This window comes from Dryas octopetala, chromosome 2 (assembly GCF_963921425.1).
Source record: "Dryas octopetala chromosome 2, drDryOcto1.1, whole genome shotgun sequence".
Classification (NCBI taxonomy): domain Eukaryota; kingdom Viridiplantae; phylum Streptophyta; class Magnoliopsida; order Rosales; family Rosaceae; genus Dryas; species Dryas octopetala.
In genome coordinates, this window is record NC_141367.1 from 25,138,231 (window position 1) to 25,164,259 (window position 26,029).

At 37.7% G+C, this 26,029-nt stretch overlaps 5 protein-coding genes across 8 annotated transcripts; 3 read left to right on the forward strand and 2 right to left on the reverse strand.

Moving 5' to 3' along the window:
• Positions 1-201: 201 nt before the first annotated feature.
• Positions 202-3,000, forward strand: LOC147294625 (Homeodomain-like superfamily protein). 2 transcript variants are annotated; one of them, XM_086232130.1, is made up of 3 exons: positions 202-1,131; positions 1,623-1,667; positions 2,323-3,000. In XM_086232130.1, the coding sequence occupies exons 1-3, from the start codon at positions 417-419 to the stop codon at positions 2,607-2,609; spliced, it is 1,047 nt and encodes a 348-aa protein (XP_086088256.1). In that variant the 5' UTR covers positions 202-416; the 3' UTR covers positions 2,610-3,000. The 2 variants fall into 2 exon arrangements, with proteins under 2 accessions (XP_086088256.1, XP_086088257.1); XM_086232131.1 differs by lacking the exon at positions 1,623-1,667.
• Positions 3,001-3,166: 166 nt separating this feature from the next.
• LOC147294626 (uncharacterized) lies at positions 3,167-5,024 on the reverse strand. Its single transcript, XM_086232601.1, has 2 exons — positions 4,697-5,024; positions 3,167-4,321 (listed from the first exon to the last, which is right to left on the reverse strand). Exons 1-2 carry the CDS (start codon positions 4,943-4,945, stop codon positions 3,452-3,454), a joined length of 1,119 nt encoding a protein of 372 aa, XP_086088727.1. The 5' UTR covers positions 4,946-5,024; the 3' UTR covers positions 3,167-3,451.
• Positions 5,025-6,245: 1,221 nt separating this feature from the next.
• On the reverse strand, positions 6,246-8,139 carry LOC147294627 (uncharacterized). Of its 2 annotated transcripts, none has more exons than XM_086232600.1 (2): positions 7,925-8,139; positions 6,246-7,468 (listed from the first exon to the last, which is right to left on the reverse strand). In XM_086232600.1, the coding sequence occupies exons 1-2, from the start codon at positions 8,078-8,080 to the stop codon at positions 6,482-6,484; spliced, it is 1,143 nt and encodes a 380-aa protein (XP_086088726.1). In that variant the 5' UTR covers positions 8,081-8,139; the 3' UTR covers positions 6,246-6,481. The 2 variants fall into 2 exon arrangements, with proteins under 2 accessions (XP_086088726.1, XP_086088725.1); XM_086232599.1 differs by having other exon boundaries at positions 6,246-7,477.
• A 5,435-nt stretch (positions 8,140-13,574) lies between these two features.
• On the forward strand, positions 13,575-21,531 carry SFC (ARF GTPase-activating protein). 2 transcript variants are annotated; one of them, XR_015120267.1, is made up of 20 exons: positions 13,575-14,245; positions 15,286-15,362; positions 15,512-15,612; positions 15,960-16,030; positions 16,507-16,569; positions 16,670-16,714; positions 16,861-16,926; positions 17,026-17,073; positions 17,157-17,252; positions 17,333-17,374; positions 17,507-17,722; positions 17,875-18,006; positions 18,114-18,338; positions 18,514-18,600; positions 18,683-19,018; positions 19,637-19,782; positions 19,876-19,969; positions 20,066-20,556; positions 20,743-20,927; positions 21,299-21,531. XR_015120267.1 is itself a non-coding variant. In XM_086231404.1 (19 exons), exons 1-19 carry the CDS (start codon positions 14,201-14,203, stop codon positions 20,855-20,857), a joined length of 2,496 nt encoding a protein of 831 aa, XP_086087530.1. In that variant the 5' UTR covers positions 13,575-14,200; the 3' UTR covers positions 20,858-21,256. The 2 variants fall into 2 exon arrangements, 1 of the variants encoding a protein (XP_086087530.1); XM_086231404.1 differs by lacking the exon at positions 21,299-21,531 and having other exon boundaries at positions 20,743-21,256.
• Positions 21,532-23,044: 1,513 nt separating this feature from the next.
• Positions 23,045-25,806, forward strand: CRN (Protein kinase superfamily protein). Its single transcript, XM_086231405.1, has 2 exons — positions 23,045-24,380; positions 25,279-25,806. The coding sequence occupies exons 1-2, from the start codon at positions 23,518-23,520 to the stop codon at positions 25,586-25,588; spliced, it is 1,173 nt and encodes a 390-aa protein (XP_086087531.1). The 5' UTR covers positions 23,045-23,517; the 3' UTR covers positions 25,589-25,806.
• Positions 25,807-26,029: the final 223 nt, after the last annotated feature.

Here is a 26,029-nt window from a genome sequence, read left to right on the forward strand (position 1 = left end):
TTGTATAGTAAGAAATTAAAACCAAAAAAGAAAAAAAATATCCCATTGATTGAGATTTTAAAAGATATGACCCCTCAAAACATTAATTATAGCTAAAACAACCTTAATCAGAGGTTAAGGGTCAATAACTCTGTATATTATAGCAGTAAAAAACAGAAAAAACCCCACCACAACTCGCATAATAAACCCACCAAAAGCCCACAAAAAACCCTCTCCCCTTTTGCTTTTTCTCTCTTTGCTCTCTCTTTATCTCCTCCCTAATTTCTTTAGGTAGAGGGGGATATGAACTAAACCCTTATCTCCCTAAACGGCGTAAGGGACCGTCCCCCCAAAAACGCCGTTTACTTCAACGGTGCTCTATTTAGTCACGTGCGTTTCAAATAATTCTCTCTGTATTACTCGGCGTTTTTATTATTATGGTCATGGCCTTAGAGCAGCAATTAAGGCTGAACGCCGTTGACGGCGAGACTAACGGCGTTGACGCCCGCCCCACGTCAGCCGAGACCGGGGATGACGCCAGCAAGGCGCCGAGGCTGCCACGCTGGACGCGGCAGGAGATTCTCGTGCTCATAAACGGGAAGAGGGCGGCCGAGAGCCGGGGAGGGGGCCGGATTCCCCGCTCGGATTTCGGGTCGGGTCAGGCGGAGCCGAAATGGGCGGCGGTGTCGACGTACTGCAAAAAGCACGGGGTGAACCGCGGGCCGATCCAGTGCCGGAAGCGGTGGAGCAATTTGGCGGGGGACTTCAAGAAGATCAGGGAGTGGGAGGCACAGAGGAAGGACGAAACGGAGTCGTTTTGGGTGATGAGGAACGACCTGAGGAGGGAGAGGAAGTTGCCGGGCTTTTTCGACAAGGAGGTTTATGATATAATGGAGGCGGTTCCGGGTACTGCTCCGAACCCGATTACGCTGGCTCTGGGTCCGCCCCTGGCGGAGTCCGAGGACGTGAAGGAGGGTGTGGGTCTGGGTGAGGAGGCTGAGCACTTTTTTGATAGTCAACAGAAACCAACTGCGGACGGGTTGTTTTCGGACTACGAGCAAGATGAGTCGGGTCGGAGCCCCGTTGAGGAAGCCCCAGTGAAGGAGGGTCCGGGAAGTAGCACGGGGATTCCAGCTCCTTTGCCCATATCAGGTAATTCATAATTGACTCTGTTTTTATGAAAAAAATGTGGTACATTTTTTTTTGGGTGGAAGTTTCAAATTTGGTTCCAAGTTGGCTTGCTTTTCATTTGGGTTTTGTGGGTGTTTGATTGATTTCAATTTTTTCTCTCTTTTTTTTGTTTAAATAAGATTTTTGGGAATGAGTGGTCAGTGATGCTATAGAGAGTTGGTGATAGAATTTTTTATAGAAAATTAGCTGCGTCTTTGCTACGGTTTTTCTTTTGGCAGAATAGATTTTGGTTTTCTTTATACGGATTTGGTGTAGCAGGGCCATGGTGTCTGCTTTTAAGTTTACATATTTTTGTGGTTTGGTGGGTTGGGTTGAAATTCAAAGAGATTGGTTTTGTGCTCTTAAAACTTGGGTTTTAGGGGCACAATGAAAATGTGGGGAACATAATGCTTCATGTTTACTGAAGACTGTTCCTGATACTTCAAATGCCTTTACTGTCTTATGATTCACAGAGAACCAGTACAAACCATTATTTCCACAAGGATGTCGAGGACAAGGTAATGTTGTCTGTCTTAACTCTTAACACTAACTCTTGGATTAAAGTGATTTATGTTACGTGTATCGCGAATTTGCTGTCAAACTTTGCCCATCACAGTCTAGAGCATCGTATACCTAAATATGGACCTAGGTTTTTTGTTATGTTGAACTTGCCCTGTAAGAACCTTAAAATTTAATGGCTAAAATGCACGATAGAGGTCCCCATTTTAACATTTTTTATTTATCATAGGCATTCTTTGTGTTATTTTATTGTCAAAAGGGCTAGATTTTGAACAAATGTAAGGTATATTCATTGCTATCCTGATAAAAAAATTGATTCCTGTTATTGAATATTCTGTCTCCATCTGCTTCCCAGATTCTTTGAATTAATTTTCTTTGCATATGTCCCTTTAAGCTTAACACCAAGAATCTGTTAGTTTATCATACCAAGCATACTGTTTATCATCCTGTTTGGATTTAGCTGAGGGGATTAATAGCATTGAGGACTTAGCTTGAGTAACATTGGTAAATATGTCTCCAGAACTCAAGGTTAATACATTTCTAAAGTGAAATAGTTCAAATTTGAAACAATGTATGATTCAGTGTTGTGTCTAAATCCACCATAATTCAACGTCTTAACAACTCTATGTGGTCAATGCATATGATTGTCTGCAGGTGCAGCAGACCAAAAACAACCAGCTTCAGTTCCTGAGGTTGGCTCTGCTTCTCATGACCGGAAACGGAAACGGTTTGCAATAGATGGAGATGAGGAAACATTCAATCTGCAGAATCAGTTGATTGGTGTCATGGAAAAGAATGGTAAAGTTCTGGCTGACTATCTCGATACTCAGAATTCTCATTCGCAACTGGACAGGGAGCAGAGGAAAGAGCATTCTGATAACTTAATAACTGTCCTTAATAAGCTTGCTGATGCTTTTATGAGAATTGCTGAGAAGTTGTAGCAGAAGAGCAATCAGAAATCATGTACATAGAGAAGTTCTCTTCAAGGCCCATAGATGTTAGCGGGGTTTGAGAATTGGTGGGTTAAATTTGATCATTTATCTCATGGGGGTGGCATTCAATAGGGCATTTACATCCGTTATTCAACCTTTTATTTTTCTTGTTTTAAAATTTTTTCTCCTATTTATGTCTTTTTGGTGTATGCCACTTTTTGTGGCATATTGCCACCATTATATTTTATAGGGTCCATACACAGATAATGTCTAGAAATTTCAAAGGGTTACCAAATTTCTGCTGCTTTTCTCTTACATATGTCTAGCTCTACTGGAATTTTCCCGTCAAATGTCTTAGTGACTGTACAGGCTCTCGATATCAATAAGAAGCATCCGTTGTTAATAACCTAATTGTTACCTCTCTGTTCTGTCACTAAATCATCGCATTCCTATATAATAAAAGGATAATTAGAGTTTAAACATGAGCAAAAATGCAGATTAGAATGAACATAGAAAAATGGAAATCTTCACAAGTAGTGATAATGGGACGATCCAAGGCCTTAATGTTATTTAACACCAAAGGAAGTTAAATGCAATATGTAAAGTCTTAAACAGTCACTACACCTGGATTCCATCAAGAAATATAAAACCTAAACGAGGGTGGGACAAATCCATACAAAAGAAAAACTTATCAGGATGAAGCATTCTTACACTATTGTTGGATAACCCATAATTCCAAAAAGTTGTATTGTAGTCATGAAAAGACATGGTTCAAGAGAAATCAATAGAAACAGCTACTGACGAAAATAACATTTGCACAGCACTGCAGCCTGTCTGACTCTTAGAGAACATCAAGAATCAGAATCATCGTCGGACATTGATTTCCTTCTATACTTCCGACCAGGTTTCTGTAAACAGGCACTTGGATCTACTCCATTTGGTTCCTCCACTTCATTAACTTCACTGTAGACTTCTCCAACTGCAATGCTGACAGGGCAGGCTGCTCGGTTTAAGGACTGCTTATTGTCATCTTCCTTGTCTTGCTTCATTGCGTTGCTATCATTTACTGCTCTCTTTTTCTTTGGAATAAAGGTCACAGACTTTGGAAATTGAGCTGAAGCATCCTCCATCTCTGACCTTGACTCTGTATTTGAACTCTCAACCCGACGAAGGTAGTCCCTTAAGGCCTGGTTGTTGCCAGCTTCATCAACTCCACTTATGGAATCGAAACTATAACGTGTATACTTAGAAGGATTGACCAAATAATCAGGAACCACCCGAGAAGCAGTTCGGGCCTTCTGGCGACTATTCTTTTTCTGGTCTTGAACTTTTTCTGGTGATGATTCTCTAGAATGATCTAAACAATCAGGGTCAAACCTCACACGTTTTTTAGACTTAGTATTGGCTTCGGCTGTCCTCTTTAATATAGACTTTGGCTGACCACCATCTTCTGGTGATTTTACAAGCGGTTCCTTAGTTTGTGCAGCAGAAACCAGGGTGGAATTCAAGTTTTGAGCTTTAGCATTATCTTCTTTGAGCCTATGTATTGCAGCCAGATGATTGGCACGCGAATCTTTATCGCGACAGTGCAATCCATTGGGAAGCAGAAGCACATTGTGAGAATTTATATAAGAGCCACGATGGGTAACATCGTCCATATACAAATGAGCACCAACACCTTCTGTACCCGAAGCCACTTTGTCATATTCATCTTCCTCTTCCTAAACCCAGTTGGAAACAAATTAGAAGAGCAACAAAATAAATTAAATTCAATGACTCAGTGTCCAATACAAATAGCACAAGTAAACTGTACATGAAGGGATAGAAGAAATAAGAATAATTGAATAGTTTTAATTTCAATCATTTAGCAAATTTATATATAAAATTTTCAATAATTTTCATTGGGACCAAGCTCTAGTGATTTTAATCAAATATGGGAAACCCATTACAGCATAAAGCACTATCTAACATTCCAGTGAATTCAATTGGATAAAAAAAATTCATGGACAAAGTGTGCAAGTGTGACAATTTTACTTCTTCTTTAGCTTCATTCTCTAAAGTCTACAGATATTATCAAATACCTAAAAAATATGTACCTCGAAATCCAGAGTGGGGTCCAAGCCTATGGACGATCCGATTCGCCATTCATCCCCAAACGACGAAGAACAGGGCGTTTTGTCTCTGTCAGAGGCGGCGGCGTCAGTACAGCGCTTCCATTCTCTGCGCTCGACCTCGTCATCGGTGACGGACCACGGAGAGGACGGTTGCACTCGCAGAGACGAAGAGCGCGACGAATCGAGCGATCCAAAAACCTTGTCTGCCCGGACTCTGAAGCTGTCGTCCATGGATTTTCAGGGTTTGATTGATTCTTTCTGAATAAATTTCACTAATTTGAGGCTTAATGCACCTTTGTTACTTATATAATCGGAGGCAAAGCACCGCTTTGTCAAATTTTTAATCATTTATACTTTTCCTGGTTTGTTCTGGTTTTCTTACAAAAAAATAAAAAATAAAAACAATTTCCTGCTTTGTTCTGGTTTGGGCCAGATATATGAGTCCATGGACTTAGTAACTTCATGTGGGCTTCTATTGCTACCCATTATCTTTTTTTTTTTTTTCTTTCAAAATCCCTGTTTTGCCCTAAATTAAGAAGTAAAATAAAAGAAGAAACTATTTGGTCTTATATGGTAGACAATGGGAGCCTACTCTACTATTGAATAAAAGAATTTATTTTATAAGTGTTTACATTTTATGAGTTTATATTTCTCATTGCGTAAGACAAATACAAGTATATATTCTCGTTATATCTGTGTTACCCTTATTAATGACATGGTCTACAATACTATCCATATAAAACTACTCAATGATCATTTTTTTAATAAGTAGGGTGTTGTCTTTATTTTATATAAGATTTTCTACACCTATACCAACCAAATTTTAAGGGTCATCTCGCATTGTCATCCAAAAAAATTGAACACATTGCCACCTTAACTAAAAATTGTTGCAATGTAAAACTCATATCTAACACCGTGGGATATCTAAGGAGTATTTACCTCTACTGCTCTATCTATCATTCATACAGTACAAAATAATTCCTAAGTTTAAATATGATATAACATACATACGAACCACATTATTGCTTATGTTCATAGAAAGGGAGACCTAAACCACTAGCAAGAAAATTGTATCTATTAGAGCCTTGCTTTCTCTCTCACAAGGCATCAGTAAACATGAGACAATTTATTATGTTGTCTCACACTCTCACTCTAGTTATTGTTAGCTTTAGTCTGTTAGTCTTATTAGTTGACTAGGCCAGGTGTCATAATTCCATTGGTAGTTAGCTGTGTTAGTTACAAGGTTCAGCTCAATATATAAGAGCTATTACTGTACACTACTCGATCAATCATTCTTTCTATAATAAACAAATACATATTGTTTTGTTTTCTTTAGAATTAATTCTCTCTAGATTTGTGTAATCTTCACAAGCTTTCAGTTATAACTCCAGTACAGTACTCTCTAGGAACACTCTTGACTCTTCCATTACTTGATTATTTTTTTTTGGTCTGAACTTGTTAAAGATTGGATATAATCAACACCTTTATATAATCAATTAGTTTAGGCAAGCAACAAAATAAAGATAAACAATTATCCACAAGATGCATTCTTATACGTACGCTATATATTGTCTGATAACCCCATGTATAATTTCACAAAGTTGTAGTTGTAGTCATGAGGGCACATATAAACATGAACAAAAACAGGGTTCACAAAATCATGTGGAGCAGACGCTGTTCATAAAGATGAATGCATAGAAGGTTTAGACGTTTTTGTGACTCCATAATTCATATATAACCGAGTTTGTGCCTTTCCACTTTGACTGGCTAATCTTGTTTCTTCAGCTTGAGTTCCAAGGCAGCCTTATAACACTCTCTAGCCTTCAGCTGATCTCCTCTGACTTCTCCTATTCCAGCTTTTGTAGGGAATCGAAGGAGGAGATGATATGTTGATGGCACGCCCCGCAGTGCTTGTATCCCTGGTCTTCCAAATATGATGTTGTATGCTGCAGGACAGTCCATCACATAGAAATCCACCATCACTGTACTGGATTTGGGCTCCTCCCCAGCTTTGACAGGGAGTGTTATTATCCCCAGAGGTTCAACACTTTCCCCAAATAAGCCGACCAACACCTTTTTAACTGGGCGATCATGGACAAGTGCTCTCTCGCTGAGCCCCATTTTCTCGAAAGCGGAAAAGAAAAGAACATTGGCAGAACTGCCACTGTCAATCAATATCCTGAACACCTTAGAGTTTGCTACAGTCATAACGACAACAAGTGCATCGTTGTGAGGGGTTTCAATTCCCTCTAAGTCCTTATCAGAAAAGGATATGAGCTCTGAATGTACTTTGCAAGAACCTTGTTCAGAGTTATACCTCACCTGTCTGTTTGAGGAAGGATTTCTCTGAGCTCCTTTTGCAAAATTTCGCCACCCTGAATTGGATGAATATACTTTACAAGAACCATTTTCAGAGTTATAATTCACCTGTCTGTGTGGAGAAGGATCTCTCCGAGCTCTTTTTGCATATCTTTGCCTGCCTGAATTAGTGTGTCCCCCATTATCATCGCAGGGCAAGCCAAATTCAATGACATAGATTTGTTCTATTTCATTTCCCTCAGCATCATCTTCTTTCAGCCCAATTTTTGCAGCCAGGAGATTGGCATGTGGATCTTTATTGCTACCATGCAACAAATTGAGAAGCACACTGTGAGAATTTACATAAGACCCATGATGGGTAAATCCCTCCATATACAAAGGATCAGCAACACTTTGTTTCCTCGAAACCACTTTGTGATATTTATCTTCCTCTTCCTGAACCCACTTGGAAATTAACAAATAAGAGAAACAAAATAAATGTCAGCAGCACAAGTAAACTAGAAAAAGAAAGAAAAATAGTTGTAACAGTTTTTTCAATCAATTAGCAAAAACAAAAGAAAATTAAAATCTCAACATATTCTCATTAGGAAAATCTCTAGCATGTTCAATTCAATCAAATACAGAAAAGCCACTGCAACATAAATCACTAACATTCCTTTAAATTGGGTAAAAATCATTTTTTTAGTACGTAAAAAATTTCACCGACAATGTGTGTGGGTGTGACAATTGCTTCTTTGTTGCTAGCTTCGCTTAATTTTCTCATGCATTATTAAATATCTTATGAATATTGGGTACAAATCGTTTCTTTAATAATAAAACAAAAATCGTTTCTTTGATAAAAAAAACGTTCCTTTAGTAAAAAAAGATCGTTTCTTTAGTAAAAATTTAAACCTCGTAATCGAGAGTGGAGTTCAAGCCTTTCGACGATTTGAATCCCTGAGCATCCTGCCCTCGCCTGCGCGGCCCATCCAGCGGTTCTTGGCTCTTCACGCCGTCATCATCATCGAGACCCACTGGCTTGTCTTTGCGCTCTTTGCGAAACTTCATTCTTTGTGAAACTCCACGATCCTTGGTTGAACGACGCCCTACAGAGCGTTTTGTCACTGTCAGAGAGTTTTGGTTCTGTATAATTTCACTCACTGAGTCACTGGAGTCTGGAGGCTTTTTATTTTATGCATGGGATTGAGAGGTTATATAAACCGCCTTTATACTTCTGAGAGTGATCTAAACCGAGTCCCTAGGCCTAGTTCCTTCACTGCAGTCCACGAACAATAGACTTGTTGGGCCCGTAGACGGTGTTCTGGTAAAATCAAAATAGATTTAAAAGGAAAAAAACAAAACAAAGGCCTTGCTAGAAATGAAAATTAATACGGAAAAGTGGTAGAAATTTTGGGTGTAACCACGTGTTAAATTTTTGTTATTTTTTACTGATAAGCTCTAAATCGGCACATAAAATATAAATAGAGAATCCTTATAATTTATAAGTGTCATACATTGATTATTTTTTCCAAATAGGTACCAAATTTCTGCTGCTTTTCTATACATAGATTAGATTTTTCAAATAGTTGTCAAATGTCTTAATGATTGTACAGGCTCTTGGTTTAATAATATGATTGCATCTCCTGTACAAAGGATTAACATGCAGATATCAATCTAAAACATATATATGCAGTGATCAAACCAGGATTCCAATAAGAAATATAAAAACTAAACCAGAGTGGGAAAAATCCACACACATGCAAAATGAGATTTATATTTGAAAAGAAATTAAAACTTCCACAGGATCAAGCCATAGTACGTTGCACGCAAAAATATGTAGCAGCTAGTCATAACTCATAAGTCATGCCACTATGCAAAAACAGGGTTCCCAAAATCATGTAGCCCATAAGCAGTTTGAGCCAACCAACACAGAAAACTAACAATTGCATTCATTAAAGAAGCAAGAAAATTCTATGGCACACATAGTTAATTTATTCACAAATATGCAAAAACAGAGTTCACAAAATCATATATGTGGCACATAATATGCATGCAGTTTCAGTCAAACAGAAACCATAACATTGATTAACTTAAGATGAAATTAAGCACATAAAAGTAATATGATCACGATGATATATATCATTATTTCCACAAAACTAGCTAGCTAGGGGGAAACCAATTAATTAAGGAGACTAGTGTTTTTGCAACTTCATGACAGCTTATCAAGATTGAATTTCAATTCAGAAGAGCCGCCTTCTCACACTCTCTTGCTTATCTCCTCTGACTTAAGATGAAAACAAACCTAATACGATGAGAGAAGGGATTCCATGTGCGTTAAAGATGGTCGTTTGTTAACATATTCTAAAGGACCATCTTTATTTGATCTCCTTTGCTCATTCCTCTTTCTCTGTCCCATAAATAAAGGAGATGTCATCTAATTTGTAGGCCCAATTGTTGCAGTCCATAAAATAATATACTTATGCGGCCCAACTTACTAGAAAAAAAAAGTACGATTCCTGCACAAAACAAGCCCAAAGATTCATCATGTGCGTTAACCTCAACTTCAGCTGTCAAACCTGTAACCTTTTTTTATTTAACATCAACGGTTGGGGTTGAGGGTCGACCTTTTTGTGCATGATTTTTGTACAACATGTTTTGCGAATATATATATATATATATATATATATTCTGTTTGATATATTATGGGAAACCAAATATGGCAGGAGAGAATGCGACCTCTAAAACCTTTGGTAAGGCCTAAATATAGATGTGGGTTTTGGAGTTATGCAACGAGATTCTTCTTCGAGCCGATTCAATAAGGACAATGAGTTGATCGATACACTTTTGGTCACTAGAATTGGCTCAAAAAATATAACGGGCTTCTGAGATTTGAAATAGACATTAGATGGGCCTAACTCTTGCTCTAAATGGTCCATGAATGACAAGTGGGATTCTTAGGACCCCATATGGCCATACTAAAGGTACTCAAACAGGACCAGTATTAAAAACTTGCACAGACAAATTCATGCCTAGCTACTAGCTAGCAGTTATGTTTATAAAAATGGATGATGTGTGACAACTTCACATTCATACAAAGGCATTTATCAGGTTGTAAGTCGTTGAATGAAACAATTATACTAATACACATCAACAATCAATTAGTAATCGTTCGATGAAATCCAATGAGTCAATAAAACTGGTTATCTTTAAAGTATAGAGTTGAGCAACCAGTCCTAATAACCATTTGATGAAATCTCATGGTTTAATATAACTGGTTATCTTCGTAATACAAAGTTGAGTAGTTCAATGTTATTTTTAAAGTACAAACTTATACTTCAATAGCAAGATGCATTCGATTTGGTAATAGGGTTTCACTTGTTTTAAGGTGGTCAATTTGGGTTAATATAATTAACTAATACAATCTCAATAAAGATATGCAGCCACATTGAAATAGTACAGCCTGATTAAGCGGGGACTAATTGTTTAAGTTTAAAAGCAAGTTGTTGTTGATGATGATATTCATACATATATGTGAAAAAAGCAACACAATGTTTCACTTTAGTTCCTTCTTCATATGGGATGTCCCTATCTGTCGGTCCTTTATCTTTTCTTTTCCTTAGTTTTCTTGATCTCCTTTCTTTTTTACATATGTATCTGTAATTCTTTTACGACAATTTTATTTTATGCATCGATCTTTTGCCTTTTGAGTGTACGTCCTCAGTTCTTGGTTGTCACTTAATGCATCACACGTGTTTAAATTTCAATGCTGGCTAGCAGCTCACAAATGGAAAAAAGAAGGATCATTTATCGATCATTGCAATATATGGTAATGTGTTATTTTTTAGCCGAACAATATTGTTGCTATAAGTTGAGTAACCAGCAATGAAATTGCTTGCAATTTTGCATGCAATAGTAATTGGTTGTACCAAATTGGCAAATCTTATGCTGCACCAAATACACAGGGGACGACAGGACACTACTTTGACAATTTAATTTAAGACAAATTCTTGATATAAATGAAAATTACAATATTAATACGGAATATAATAGAACGTTCAGTATGCAAGAAAAATAGGATATAATGCGAGATGAGAGATTCTCTGAGACCCGCATCAATCCAATTCAAATATTGTCAAAAGTCTTGTGCAACTTTCCAAACTAGGCCTTACACATCTTTATAATTTCATCAATCATCGGTACTGCACTACATGACTATAAGTATAGCCTATGCACCATGCGTGGTACAAAAGATTCGCCTAACAATTGTGTCATATTGCACATGGTTAAAGATTTACATTTTTTGTCCAATTATACAAGAATATGGTAAATAATTGAATTTACAACCAGTCATTATATATATATATGTTGGTAATTAATCAAAATGCATATACATAAGCTAAATGCTATACGAAATGAGGAGCTAGCTAGCTGCATTAATTTAGAGTATGGATATTTTATCGATAAAGTAAAGGCTTCATGCATATACATATTTTGTAGAAAGAATGCAGAAAAGAATTGTAAATGGTCAAAAAGTGTACAACATATATAGGGCATAGTCGTTCGTGATCATCGAACAAAATAATAAAGTAAATAAAAGTACTTCCATCTCCTATCTCCATCAATCTCACTAAATCTACCAACCTCTCCCTCCTACTAAATCGCATTCTTTTACTTTTCTTTATTCTTTTTACGAAGAAAAATGCCACCCCTTGTGAAAAGCATACATAAACTATCTTTACCCGCCCAGTGCTTTTCCACATTCATGTACAGTTAGTTTTTCTATGGCTGCTTATAATTAATTATCTGCTTCAAATGGTAATTGATTGTGATGTGACCTTGATATGTAGAGGAATTGATACCAGATTAATTGTGCTGGAAGTAAATAGGTGATGCCATTCCTTAATGAGATACATTTCTTAATTATCACACTGCATTAATTATAAACCAAAACAAATTAAAGGAAATTAAGCATTGACAAGCTAATTAATCTTGCTGTCTCATCTGCAGTTATATATATATGTGGTAATGTCATACCATCATATTGTCTTTGTTTTTTTTTTTTTGGCCATGATCATATTGTCTTTGTTAAAGGTAAAAGTTTCTACCTCGCCAGCCAGCTACAACCCTACAACCGAATAGGCTAATACTCTGGCTTAAGCTTAACCAATGCTCATGTACTACAATTTTTCCAAATAAGCTAGTCTGGTAGGTGATAATTCCCATCTTTATTAATTGGTTTGTGCAAGGTTTGGACCAAATTTGTTGGATTAAGAAATCAGAGAGCCGTATATTATTTTTAATTTTATTTGTGCCAAGGGACACGCCACGGTTGTAGTGATTACAACAATGACATGACTTTCTAGCATGAAATTAGTAAGCTAGAATTCACTTTTATTATTGAGCATTAATCTGATATTAGATGCGTTAAATTTTTAATAAAGCTATAAATATTTATTGAATGTCTCTACGACTCTACCTAATAGCTTAAACTTTTTACAAAATATGATTGTCTAACATGAACAATAAACAATTCATGTTAACACCAAACTTAATAATTAAATTGTATGTATACAAGGAATGCATTTTTATTCAATGATGTGTGTGTGGTGATAGGTTTGGTTCTTAAATAATGAGATTCAAACATGACACAATTGATACATAGATAATTGCAACCAATCAATTAAATAAATTGAGTTAAGACTAATTAATATTTTGTTGTTTTATGTTTAACTCAATATATATTGAGAATAACTTTTTTTCTTTTGAATATGTGGTTGCATATTGACAATTTAACAACATTTTAATGATCCTATTATCATAAATTATTCATCAACCATGACATAAATAATGAGAAAAGAAATCCTTTTGAAAAACCCTTTTCCAATTTCATAAATTTTTATCGACGAAAGTAAAAGCAGTAAAAGATTTTAGCAACTAGACCCACCCATACCTTCATAAATCTCTACTGTTTGCAGTGTTGCTTGAACTCTAACGTTGTACCTGAAAGGGTGGTCAGCCGGAGAGCATTAGTTGGAATATTTTCCATCCTATACAACAAGGACCACGCTAGTAAGTGGTCCATGGGCCACCTGACCCTAAGGCACTTGAGAAAAAATCATTTTTCTCATTTACCCTCATTTTTAGATCTGAGAAAATGAGTGATTTGGTTGTCAGATATTTTCTTATCGGTAATTGACTAATTGCTTAATAATAATAATTCTTAATTAATTAATCTTTGCTTGCTCTAATATTCGAAAGTACAGTGTTGTCTGTCGGGCATGGATATGGAGGGAAATTTATTTTGGGCCCCGCCCGCATGAAGTGGCTATAGCGTGCGTGACAGAAGCATCTCTCATATTGAGAGTACTATTCCCACGCGCCTCAAGTCGCAGCCATGTCGCGCCAGAGTAACCGCCTTCTATTTGCCGTTGGATTCCAAGAGCAAAATCGTCAATTCCGCAAATAAAGCAAAAAAAAAAAAAAAAATAATAATAATAAAGTGTCAAGCGTGTGTTAATTTTTCGCATTTACCAAAGAGAGTTGTGTCTGTCTTACTGTCTTACTGTCTCTTATACAGAACATGGTTTCGACATTTTCAGGTTAATGAAAATGGCCTAATCGATCTCACAAACACACTCAATTCCCAAGACTCAGTCCCATAATTCATAACATCGCCACCACCACCACCTCAATCCAATAGTCTAATGTTTATTATGTGCTCTAAGCTAAGCTAAGCAAAGGCCCGAAGCCTCATGTAAATGTTTTCTGGCCCTTTCTTTCTTAGGGTTCCTTCACTTTCTCTCTCTCTCTCTCTCACTCTTTTTTTGGGTGGGCCAGTTGGGGGCCGTACTGCTACTTCTAGGGTTTTGAAGCTGAAATAAAATAGTAAGAAAAGGAAAAATAGAAAGAGTTTGGAGCTCAGTAGCTTTGAGTGGGGTTGAAATTTATGCAGCTGGAGCTGATATAGATGCGGTGGTAGTTGGGTTGGTGTTGGGGTTTGTTTGGAGGTGATTTCAACTTGCTTTGCTTGATTGGGTTTGGTACATAGGAGTAGAATCCGAAATGTGCAAGATCTCTCCTTTGGTGTTGATGAGCGAGATTGAAGAGTTTCACTCAGCGAAGATGGAGCATTGGTGTAATGTTAATTAATCGTTGTTGTCAAGTTGAGGATAAATCGCGCTCTCAAAAATGCATTTCGCAAAGCTCGACGATTCTCCTATGTTCCGCAAGCAGGTTCTCTCTCTCTCTCTCTCTCTCTCTCTCTCTCTCTCTCTCTCTCTCTCTCTCTCTCTCTCTCTCTCTGTTTCTTGGATGCTTATCTTAGTTTGCATGGTTTTGTAAGCGCCTTTTGCTTCTATTCAAATGCCTGTTTGGTTGCTGAGAAATTACGGAAGAGAAACGAAAATTTGGATTCTTATAACTGGTTGGGGGCTATGATTTGTCAGCAACGAAATGTAGCATGTGCTGGCAAGAGTTGTACATGTTGGACAAATTTAGTTGCATTGGGTACAATCATCATCTGCCACATTCCTAAATTTGCTGGATTTGCAACTTATGTAATTTGGATTACTAGCAACGGCTATGGGTTTGGGTTTTGAGCAAGTATGAAATGAATTGATTTGGTGTATATGTGTGTGCGAATTAAAGTTGGAAAAGTTATAGTTTGTTCCAGACTTTCTGAGTTACAAGACAATGAAACTTCTTATCAAAAAATTGATTTTCATTCTGATTGGTAATTGCTATTACTTTAATTTCATTAACATGTCTATGTTTATCTATCATTCTTTCAACAATTTCGCATTCTGTAGATGGAGGAGGTAAAATTGCATTTGCATTCAATTGCAGAGTGCAGAACGATCATTCTAACATTTGAAAAGATGTGTGTGCCGATAGGGCTGGATGATGATGGTGTATGATAGTTCCCCGACTTCTTAAATATGCATATGCCGTGCTCAGAGTTAATATTACTTGAATCTTAAGAGATCAACTGTAGCAAAGTTAAATAGCTCCCCCTTCTCATTCTTATCACATTTACTTTGTGATAATTGAGATGAACTTACACTGTAATGGTTTAGTATTGAATGCAAGGAGAATGTTGTTATCTCCATTCCCATAGTTGCTTACTAGTTGTATAATACATGAGCAATGAACATTTGTTAACAGATATTTATGATGCTATCCATACTTGTGACTGTGTTCATGACAGTTACTAGTTATGAACTTTTCTGGGGTTATGTAGTCATTAATGGCTTTTTTTTTTTTTGGTGTGGCAGATACAATGCATGGAGGAAAGTGCTGAGTCATTGAGGGAGAGAGGTTTAAAGTTTTACAAAGGATGTCGAAAATACACGTATGTCTACATCTATGACACATCTTTTATATCTTTCCATCTACTACATGCCTGGTCTTTTTTAGCTGGATGGGATTAACCTTCGCTAAACTTGGACATTGAGTTTGTGAGGGAATTACTTACGTGCCTTTGTTTTTTTTCGCTCGCAGTGAAGGACTTGGGGAAGCATATGATGGGGACATTGCATTTGCTAGTGCCTTAGAAACTTTTGGTGGAGGGCATAATGATCCAATTAGTGTGGCTTTTGGAGGTATGCCAATCTGTCAGCATCTTTTCTTGGAAGTCTTCTTACTGGTTATTTGTACAGATGCTAATTGATATATGTCCCCTTCATGTAATCAAAGAATATCAAACATTGATGATTTTCTTTTCTAGTTGCTTCATTGGTGGGTGCATTTTATTAAAGTTGTTGACTTAATTTCTGGGGTCACCAAGTGCACCTAAATTTTTTTCCATCCTGATCAAATTTGAATATCTAATCTTCTTATTTGACTGGAATCTGTAAGTTCTTAGCCAAAAGAAGATAAAAAGGGATCTTACAAGCAAGAATAAGTATCTTTTTGTTTTTATTAATTGCACTTCTGTCTTCTTCTTTAGGCCCTGTTATGACCAAATTTACTATTGCATTGAGAGAAATTGGAACATACAAGGAAGTTCTTCGGTCCCAGGTAATAACTTTGTTTTATTTGTAATCTACAGGTCAATTCTGTTGGTGCTAGCTAATTGCTTTCCTTATGTTATCCCAAACACAACACTTTGGCTGCAGTACCCAGAATATCAATTGAATGATACTATCTGAGAAATTTTTTTTATTAGTCGAAACACTTCTTACTTTAGGCTTCCAACGAATTCCCTTTTAAAGCATTGACATCATTTCCATCTTTTAAACATTTTGCTTTTGATAGTTTTACTTAAGAAAAAGGGACCCGAGTTCGTAAATGTTATGGTTATTAGTAATACATTGTGGCTTGTGTAGTCACATGAAGTTTTAAACGCATTAGCGTCCTTTCACATATCAAATGTCTTTCATGCTCCTCTTTTTCCAGCTCTCTGTGTTGCCCCGATGGGTTAGTTGTTGATTTCATATCCTGGATAATGTCAAGTAGTTATTTTGTATGACTTATTTTCCTTTTCCCCCTTCCAGGTTGAGCATATGCTAAATGACAGATTGTTACAATTTGTAAATCTTGATTTGCATGAGGTCAAGGTTTGTGAAAATTTTCGGCATTAGACAATCTAAGTGTGTCTCTTGTTTCTGTCAATATCATCTGTGCCTTATTGTTGAATGGAGTATTGTCTTTGTACAGGAAGCGCGTAAACGTTTTGACAAGGCTAGCCTTATTTATGACCAGGTGTGTGCTTCAGATCCTAAATTAATAATTTAACCTGGCATGTGATAGATTTTGCAGCTATATTGAATCATTGAGATTAATGAAACCTTATGAAATTAATTAAGAGTATTGCATACTTGTTTGATACTTATGTTATATTACTGCAGGCTCGTGAGAAATTTCTCTCACTGAGGAAAGGCACAAAGAGTGATGTAGCCACCAGTCTAGAGGAGGTACTATGCAGTGCTATTTCCTTTTCAATCTGTGTTCATAGCTTTAGTATTGGAAATTCACATTTCTTTAAATTCTAATATGGCTAAGAGATATTCCAGGAGCTTCATAATGCAAGGTCTACATTTGAGAAAGCCCGTTTCAATCTGGTAAGCATGTCTTTCCTGTCCTCTTGGAAATCAATGGTTCCATGGGATTGAGACCTTGGCTTTATATACCTTTTTATTTGCAGGTGACTGCTCTTTCCAATGTTGAAGCAAAAAAGAGGTTTGAATTTCTGGAAGCGGTCAGTGGGACAATGGATGCACATCTTCGTTACTTCAAACAGGTGGGTTGAAAGGCAGGTTTTCTGTTCTTTTCACATGCCTTATCACTTGTATTCTGACCTCAAGCCTTTGTCATGTGTAGGGTTATGAGTTGTTGCATCAAATGGAGCCATATATTAATCAGGTTTGTATATATGTGCATGTTAGTATATATTTAAGTCAAATTTAAATCAGGTTGCGGGTTCTTATATTCTTATCTCTTCTATTCTGTTCTTAATGAGAATCATTGAAAATTGTGCCTCTTATTATTCCACAGGTATTGACTTATGCTCAACAGTCAAGAGAAAGATCCAACTATGAACAGGCAGCTCTTAGCGAGAGGATGCAAGAATACAAAAGACAGGTCGATCGAGAGAGTAGGTGGTCTTCCAATGGTTCTAATGGGTCCCCTAATGGAGATGGCATACAAGCCATTGGTAGAAGTTCACATAAAATGATAGAGGCTGTTATGCAATCTGCTGCAAAGGGAAAGGTTTCTGAAAGCTTCAATTTTTTTCCTAATTAGTGCTTGTAATTTATTGACATGATCTATTTTCCCCTCGTTGCATTTTGATGTTATAGTTGTTTTTGTTTTATGTCTATATTTAATACTATAGGCAACATTTAACAGTAAGCAATAATCAGGTTCAAACCATTAGGCAAGGCTATCTTTCAAAACGTTCCTCAAACTTGAGGGGTGACTGGAAAAGAAGGTTTTTTGTTCTTGATAGCCGAGGAATGCTCTATTACTATCGGAAACAATGCAGCAAATCATCTGTGAGTGATTTGTCAAGAAATAAGTTTGGATGCCCAAGGCTTGAAGTTTGTCCTGGGCTTGATGTTAACATCAAATTTTTGTTCTTGTGTTTGTCTTTTACTTTTAGGGATCTGGTAGTCAACTTTCTGGTCAGAGGAATAGTTCTGAGCTTGGTTCTGGACTTCTGAGTCGGTGGCTTTCTTCTCATTATCATGGTGGAGTGCATGATGAGAAATCTGTTGCTCATCACACAGTGAATCTGCTTACATCAACAATCAAAGTTGATGCTGACCAGTCAGATCTGAGGTTTTGTTTCAGGATCATTTCACCAACCAAGAATTATACTTTGCAGGTTCGATTCAGTGTAGCTGGCGCTTTTGAGCTTAGGTTTAATTATATGTATTTATATAGTTTCTGAGCGTGTTTTTTTGTTTTGCTTTTGTGATTCTGCCAATACGGTGAATGATTGATGGTTATCGTTATATAATAGTTCATGCGATGATATTTATTTATGCTTGTCAGTGCAGGCAGAGAGTGCACTTGATCAAATGGATTGGATTGAAAAGATAACAGGGGTTATTGCTTCATTACTTAGCTCTCAGGCTCCTGAGAGGGTAATTATTATGAATTTTTGCATGATTAAGTGACGATTTATTTTCATAGTAGCTTTGATGATTTTGGTCCAATGCATTTCAGTTTCTGCCTGCTAGTCCCATGGGAAGCCATCGGCGATCTGCCAGTGAGAGTAGTTCATTTGGGAGTTCTGATTTTGATCACACTGGAGTAGAAGAACTTGCATCTGAGAGGAGCCTTACTGCTGCAAATCATGAACGGCCATCGAGAAGTTCGCAACAGCAACGGTCTTCTTTAAAAAGTGAGAAGCCAATTGACACGCTACGGCGAGTATGTGGGAATGATAAGTGTGCTGATTGTGGTGCCCCTGAGCCAGATTGGGCATCATTAAATCTTGGTGTTCTTGTTTGCATCGAATGTTCTGGTGTTCATCGTAATCTTGGTGTACATATCTCAAAGGTTAACCATATGATTTCCTTTCTTGGTCTTTTTTACATGTTACAACTGTGAGCCATGGAATCTTTAAACAAATTGTTGTGCTGGCATGCCTATCAAATAGCTAATTATATTTTGTCTGTTCTTGATTGCTCAACTCTGGTACACACACAATCTCAACTATTTGTGGTGTAGGAGTGAAAAAGAACCTTCCTCGTATCATTCCCAGTAATGTGCTTTCATTTTTTAAATAATAATAATAAGAACATTTTAAGATATTTTCATCTATGAAATGACTCTTAAGAATTAAGATAACATGGAATGTGTAAATTGTCCACTGGTATGTTTAAATATTTAGTGGCATTTTATTTCCTTTAACCATGATTTGTAAGTACAATTACAGGAAATTCAATATAATGATGACTTGGTAAAGTAAAAACTGTGATATGCTAGAAATAATTAAATTTTGTTTTGGGGAGATGAACTTGCATACTTGTATATGTAATCACCTGATTAGAATTTTTTTGTTTACAACTGGGTCAAGTGTCCATGGTAATGATTTGTGTACTGGTTCTATCAAAAATTAATGTATGTGCTGGTTGCTCATTCCTGAAATTTTGTTGTTGGTGACTGTTGCTGCAGGTAAGGTCTCTTACACTGGACGTCAAAGCATGGGAGCCTTCTGTTATAAATTTGTTTCAGTCTTTGGGTAATACCTTTGCCAACTCTGTCTGGGAGGAACTTTTGCAATCAAGAAGTGCCTTTCAGGTTGATCTTATATCCACAGGGTAGGGATTCTCTGTTACAATTCTTATGAGTAATATATATAATTCTTCTTTACTTGACTGTTGTGAGCATTGACTTATGTTCTTCTGATGAAGGTCATACAAGTCCGATAAAAAGCAGCTAGTTTTTATCAGCAAACCCAGTCAGTCTGATCCCATATCAGTAAAGGAGAAATTTATTCATGCAAAGGTATGTATAACTAACCGATTTACCATGCTACCTGCTACTAGTTGAAAATTTTCAGTCCGCTTTAGAATTTGAAATGGGTGCTTTGTTTGATCATAGTATGCAGACAAGCTTTTTGTTCGGAAGCCAAAAGATGGACAATATACTCATTTAGTGGCACAACAAATTTGGGAGGGTGTTCGAGCTAATGACAAGAAAGCTGTATATCGTCACATTGTTAACTCTGAACCAGATGTGAATGCAGTATATGAGCAAGCATCATGTGGCTCTTCCTTAACCCTTGCCAAAGTAATGCTGATGCATGAGCAGACTGGCCATGACCAAAGCTCTAGCTGCATAGCTGGGGATTCATTGGACAGGTCCTCTCCTAGCTCTTCAAACTTGAGCGGTACAAGTGAAGGCCAGGCCATGGAGGATCTAGATGGGTGCACCCTTCTTCACCTTGCTTGTGAAACAGCAGACATTGGCATGCTTGAACTCCTCCTACAGTACGGAGCAAGTATAAATGCGACTGATTCAAGAGGTCAAACACCACTGGATCGTTGTATTCTCAGAGGCCGACACTCATTTGCAAAATTGCTTCTTACAAGGTGACTATCATCTCATGGTTAGATTTGCAGATTTTAAAAACAGAGTTATTGCATTTTTCCCAATTTTGTGCATATTTTCCTGGGTCTAAATGTTTGTAATTGAACTAGTGGTCAATTTTCTTGTAAATGCTGTGTTTTTGCCTCTGTTTTATGATTCCCTACTGAAGGATTCCACTTCATCTGCAGGGGAGCTGATCCAAGAGCATTAAATGGGGAAGGGAAAACCCCTCTAGAGCTGGCAGTGGAGTCAAACTGTGATGATAATGAGGTCCTTGCTATATTAACGGACTCCAATGGATAAAACTCTGAAATTAGCAACCACCGGGCAAATCTACATAGATGCTGGATAATCTTAATTAAAAGAAACAAAGGTATTGCATTTGTAAAATTATAGTTCATAAATTTGAGAGCTGGTTATCCTTTGAATGAAATGTCACAAAGTGTTTGTGGGTTTCAAGAGTGGTAGGATGGCATGCCTGCCCCTTGGGGGCATCGCTGCAAAATGTCGTCCAAGGTTGTAATTTAAAATGGTTCCCATGGTCTTGAGCCGATTAGCTTTCACTTTCAGCCAAGCGGCTCTGTAATTTGTTTCTTTTGTTTATTCAGTTTTCTTCTTAGGTGAAGCTAGCTGTGAGGATTTAGTCCTAGGCATTGTGTATTTGTACATTATTTCATTTAGTGAAGCTTTTTGTGGTTGTCACTCTTTGAATGCACAATTTTTTTCACTCTATGTTATTCATAGGTTCAGGGTTTCTGAAGGGGGAAAGAGAGAGAGGGGATCATGGAAGTAAATACATAGAAGTTTCGGCTACATTGCTACTCGTTTGGGGGAATTTTTTTTTTGGGTTTTCTAAAAGGAAAAAGTTTTGAGGGGAAATTATTTAATGATTTGATGTTTTCCAGTTTCCATTGTAAAGATATTTATGAAATGGTGTGAGGACAAAAAAGAACGTTGAAAATGGTGCGAGGACAAAAAAGAACTTTGAAATGGTGAAGCAACATAACTCTCGTGGGTATTTTTAGACATTGCATTACCTTGAAATATAACAAAATTGTATAAGTTAAATGTTTTCTTTTTCTTTTTCAAAATTTATATAAAGAAAGTTGCACAAGGCAATCAATGATACAGATCTTCACTCAACAAATTTGATCCACGTCAGACTAAGCTACAAAATTCTGAAATGAAATGTCTTCACTGACATTTCTGAAGGTCAAGCTGTGCCTGTGAACTGTGATGTTACGTGTTCTTGGCTTATCAGTTAAATGTAGCGAACTATCAACGTAGCAGATAGGCAAGTTGGTATGCCTCCCTGCAAGTCAAACGGTACTCAATTTAGTATAAAAGTTAGGCAAGTGATAGTGCTAACTCAACTTCTATGAATAATGCTTTGTTGATTTATGAACCAAAAGATGATTAAAAAGACTTTTGCAATTTGCATGCTCTTTAATCATAAACAAATGTTTTCCCAGTTCATTTTTCAACAAATGTTTGGTAACTTTTACAATTGGTTTAGACTGTTTAGTGACTGAACGGGAGCTCATAGTTTTAGACTTTAGTGATAGAAAATATTTATTTTAATACCTAAAATTAAAATTCCTCTTTTTTTACTTTTAGTTATCGAGGTGAAAAACCCTTCATTCTCATGTTGGGCCTGAAAAGGCAGGCCCACACGTGCACGCGTGTTGGTCTTTCGCTCGTCCCGAGAGCTTATGATGGTTAGAAACTAGAAAGCGGAAACCAAACCAACGATGAACGACCCCAGCAAACGTGTAAAAGATATTCCATTTCCAGCCCACCAAAAAAAAAATCATTCCAAATAAAAATTTAATTAATTTAATAACACCACGTCACCACCAAAGCGAAAAAAAGAAACACACTTTGCTACTCGGCATTCGGTAATCCTGTAATCCCCATCCATTTCTTTAATCAGAATAAATTCCCGTCGCGGTTGTCGCTCAACGGTCGCAAATTTTCCCCAACTGAACCAACGGCGGAGATCTATTTGGTGTTTGTCTCACACAGTTCGATGTCTCGCTTTCGGCCTCGTGATGGCGATGCAGTGCCAGCATGGCGCATGGGCCCCACTGAGAGTACGGGCTTACTAGTCCAAAAGGCGGGAAGCCCAGTTTTGTCCTCCGCATTTCTCATGAGAGAGAAAAAAGCAAAGAGCCAGAGGGAGTGTGCGTAGCTCTGAGAGAGAGAGAGAGAGAGAGCTAGGGATCTTTCTCTGTATTTCGAAATTTCAAGGGACAATAATAATAGTGGGTAGGACGAGTACTGGGTTTGTGTATTGTTGTGGGTTGCGAAGAAAAGGACTCGGTTTGTGCATATGTGATATTGTGTGTCTGACTTTGAATCTGCAAGTTTTGGAAGTTGCTCATTTTTTTTTTCTTTCTTGTCATTTTTGGCAAGCATTTTGGTTCCTGTTCTCTGCTAGCGGGTAATGGTTTTGGTAAGGAGTGCGATACAAGGAGTGTTAGATGAGGGGTTCGAAGAAGAAAGATGCCAATCGGTGACGAAATGATTCTTTGCGTCTTATTCCTTCACATTTTTCTGTCAAAAAATTCGATTTTTATCTGATATTCTCTCCTCTTTCATGCCCCTTGAAGCTTCTTCTCTCATGGGTTCTCTCCGCACTTTCCCGCAATATTCCAAGCATTTCTGGATTGAGTTGCATTTTCTGCGTCTCCAATCTCCATGGAGGCTAAAGCCTTAAGAAAACAAAAAAAGGTTTAAGCTTTTGACGCCAAAGCAGCTCCTCTGAGTATGTTTGGCTAGATACTCAAGAAAAAATTCGAGCTTTAATATTGGTTTTGTTCATTTTCATCTGGGTTATATAGTTTGAAGCTCTTGCTACATTAGAAGAACCCCAATTCGCTACAAGTGGGTTTTAGTCTAATTTTTCTGGGCCTTTGCTTTGCTCACTGTCTTGCTTTTGAGATTTTTGGCTTTCTGCTCCAATGGGTAGAAGAAAATGTACCTCAAAATTGAACAGTTGGACTACAAGGCTTCTCCTTTTGCTATTCATACTCTGCTCTCGCCAAGATACTGCACAGTGCCAAGAAACTGAGCCTCCATCGCCGTCAAAGCAGCCCCACTTCAAGAATGAGCTTCATAGAATCATTCTCAGCGTTGTGTTGGGTGTACTGACCGGACTCATTTGTGCCCTTCTCTCTGCATGTTTACTCCGCTGCTTTATTCGCTACATTCGAAGAACCCCAATTCTCAAAGGCCCTGTCACATTTTCCCCGAAAATCGCTCCCAAGACGCTCCAATTGGCATTAGCTACTGAGAACCAGTTGCTAGGGTCAAGCCCCAATGGCAAGTACTACAGGACTGTTCTTGATAATGGGCTCATCATTGCAGTCAAGCAGCTCGAACCCTTTTCCGAGTGTGGCTCGCCGGAGGCTCAGAGCAGGTCGGCGAAGAGACGGGTGCAACAGGAGTTGGAAGTGCTTGCTGGGCTGAGACATAGGCATTTGATGAGCTTGCGGGCTTATGTTCGCGAGCACGATAGGTTCTCTTTGGTTTATGATTTTGTGCCCAATGGGAGTCTGGAGGATGCTATGAATAGAGTGAGAGAAAACCAGGTGCAGCTTGGTTGGGAAGTTCGGCTTCGGATTGCAGTTGGGGTGATTAAGGGGCTTCAGTATCTTCATGCATACGTCCCTCAGATTCTGCACTACAACTTAAAGCCTACAAATGTTATGTTGGATGCAGAGTTTGAACCAAGGTTGGGAGATTATGGGTTGACTAAGCTTACTCCTTATTTGGATGGAGCAATATCTGGCTACAGTGCTCCAGAGTGTTTCCAGAATGGCAGGTATACCCATCAAACTTTGATATATCCAAAATTGATAATTTTTCCTCTTCTACAATTGCTATAAAGTTTTATTGAGCAATATCTAGTTCCTTCCACTTTCCTTGAGTTTAGAATAGTTAGCAGGAGTTTGGTATTCCACATCCCAAAATGTTGATATGGGGTTGTAGTTTGGGGCAGGATTGGATAAGGCTTGTTACTTATCGATTTTGATTTATTTATCTTCTTCTCTTCCAAATTCCCCATTCTCCTGATTTATTTATCTTCTTCTCTTCCAAATTCCCCATTCTCCTGCACATATGCGTGGCTTTTGTGCAGGCTCACCTGGATACAGGACGATGTGTGTTCTGAGGGTGGGGTTGGAGTCCCACTCCCTTTGTTGCACTTTCTCTCCTGCAAACTTCGAGGGCATGATGCTCTCTTCCAATATTCTTTTACTCAATGTAGCATTAAGATTCTTATAATCTTTATTTCACTATGTATGGAATTCTGAAAATTACCTTGGCGTTGGACTTTACAATGAAATTCTTATAATTTGTTAAGATTTAAGACTTAATGATGCTTTTCTGTTTTAGTTTTTGTTAATGATGGACTTTACAATAATTTGTTGCTGGCGAGGATATTGATGGTTTTCTGTTTTTGTTTGTCTTAAATTTGGTGATATGGGTTTTATTTGTAGCGGTTGTGTTCTATGAGAATCATAACTGTATTACATCATTAGTAGAAATGCCGACCTACTAGCTTGTAGTGTCGAAATAAAAAAGAAAAACTCCCTCTAGAAAGGAAGGTTTACCCATTAATAGGGGAATGGAAAAGACAAGTAATGTTGGAGATAGTCTCTTTCTCTCCATTGAAGAGAGGTATGTTCATTTACTAAAGGCAGTATACTGAATTTGAACAGGTACACTGATAAGAGCGACATTTTCAGTTTTGGGATGATATTGGGTGTTCTATTAACTGGTAGAGACCCAACTGACCCCTTCTTTGGGGAAGCAGCTAGTGGTGGAAGTTTAGGACGATGGTTGCGGCACTTGCAGCATGCAGGGGAGGCCCGGGAAGCATTAGATAAGAGTATTATAGGGGAAGAAGGGGAGGAAGATGAGATGTTGATGGCAGTGAGAATTGCTGTTGTATGCCTATCAGATTTGCCAGCAGAGAGACCCTCAAGTGATGAACTTGTTCACATGCTAACCCAACTGCACAGTTTTTGAAGCAAATGTAAGTATTTCACTGAAACTTGTATTTCTGTAGATCTTGGGGAACTAGACTTCAGAAATGTTTGCTTTCAGGTTTTGGTCTGCAATCTGCAATCTGCACATTTCTTTTAAAATTGTAATATGCATGTATATTGACTGTGAGTGAAGAAGCTGGAAGTCAAGGAAATTTCTAACTTTGGAGTGAGAATGACCAGATAACTATGTGGGACACATCTCTATTATTGTGTTTTTCACCTCCTAATGATGGTAGGGTTTAGTTGGCAGTCTTTTTCAGGGCAAAACTTTTCTGAAATCACGGGCCCTTTTCTCCTGAAATTTGACAAGTCTCCACTACATTCAGTGTAAATGTGCAAAGGTCTAAAGCGTAGAATGAGCCTTCATATTTTGTAATGCTTCAGTGTTCCTGTATTAGGCATGGACTCAAATTCTAAGATA

What these genes read in the sequence shown, in the direction of transcription:
- LOC147294625 (XM_086232130.1), top strand. Translation starts at nt 417, where the DNA reads ATGGTCATGGCCTTAGAGCAGCAATTAAGGCTGAACGCCGTTGACGGC. An exon ending in AGCTCCTTTGCCCATATCAG is followed by an intron (nt 1,132 to 1,622) that starts GTAATTCATAAT and finishes TATGATTCACAG; the next exon opens with AGAACCAGTACAAACCATTA. An exon ending in ACAAGGATGTCGAGGACAAG is followed by an intron (nt 1,668 to 2,322) that starts GTAATGTTGTCT and finishes GATTGTCTGCAG; the next exon opens with GTGCAGCAGACCAAAAACAA.
- LOC147294627 (XM_086232599.1), bottom strand. Translation starts at nt 8,080, where the DNA reads ATGAAGTTTCGCAAAGAGCGCAAAGACAAGCCAGTGGGTCTCGATGAT. An exon ending in ACTCCACTCTCGATTACGAG is followed by an intron (nt 7,478 to 7,924) that starts GTTTAAATTTTT and finishes TTAATTTCCAAG; the next exon opens with TGGGTTCAGGAAGAGGAAGA.
- SFC (XM_086231404.1), top strand. Translation starts at nt 14,201, where the DNA reads ATGCATTTCGCAAAGCTCGACGATTCTCCTATGTTCCGCAAGCAG. An exon ending in AAAGGATGTCGAAAATACAC is followed by an intron (nt 15,363 to 15,511) that starts GTATGTCTACAT and finishes TTTCGCTCGCAG; the next exon opens with TGAAGGACTTGGGGAAGCAT. An exon ending in TTGGTGTACATATCTCAAAG is followed by an intron (nt 19,019 to 19,636) that starts GTTAACCATATG and finishes CTGTTGCTGCAG; the next exon opens with GTAAGGTCTCTTACACTGGA.
- CRN (XM_086231405.1), top strand. Translation starts at nt 23,518, where the DNA reads ATGGGTAGAAGAAAATGTACCTCAAAATTGAACAGTTGGACTACAAGG. An exon ending in GAGTGTTTCCAGAATGGCAG is followed by an intron (nt 24,381 to 25,278) that starts GTATACCCATCA and finishes GAATTTGAACAG; the next exon opens with GTACACTGATAAGAGCGACA.
- LOC147294626 (XM_086232601.1), bottom strand. Translation starts at nt 4,945, where the DNA reads ATGGACGACAGCTTCAGAGTCCGGGCAGACAAGGTTTTTGGATCGCTC. An exon ending in ACCCCACTCTGGATTTCGAG is followed by an intron (nt 4,322 to 4,696) that starts GTACATATTTTT and finishes AACTGGGTTTAG; the next exon opens with GAAGAGGAAGATGAATATGA.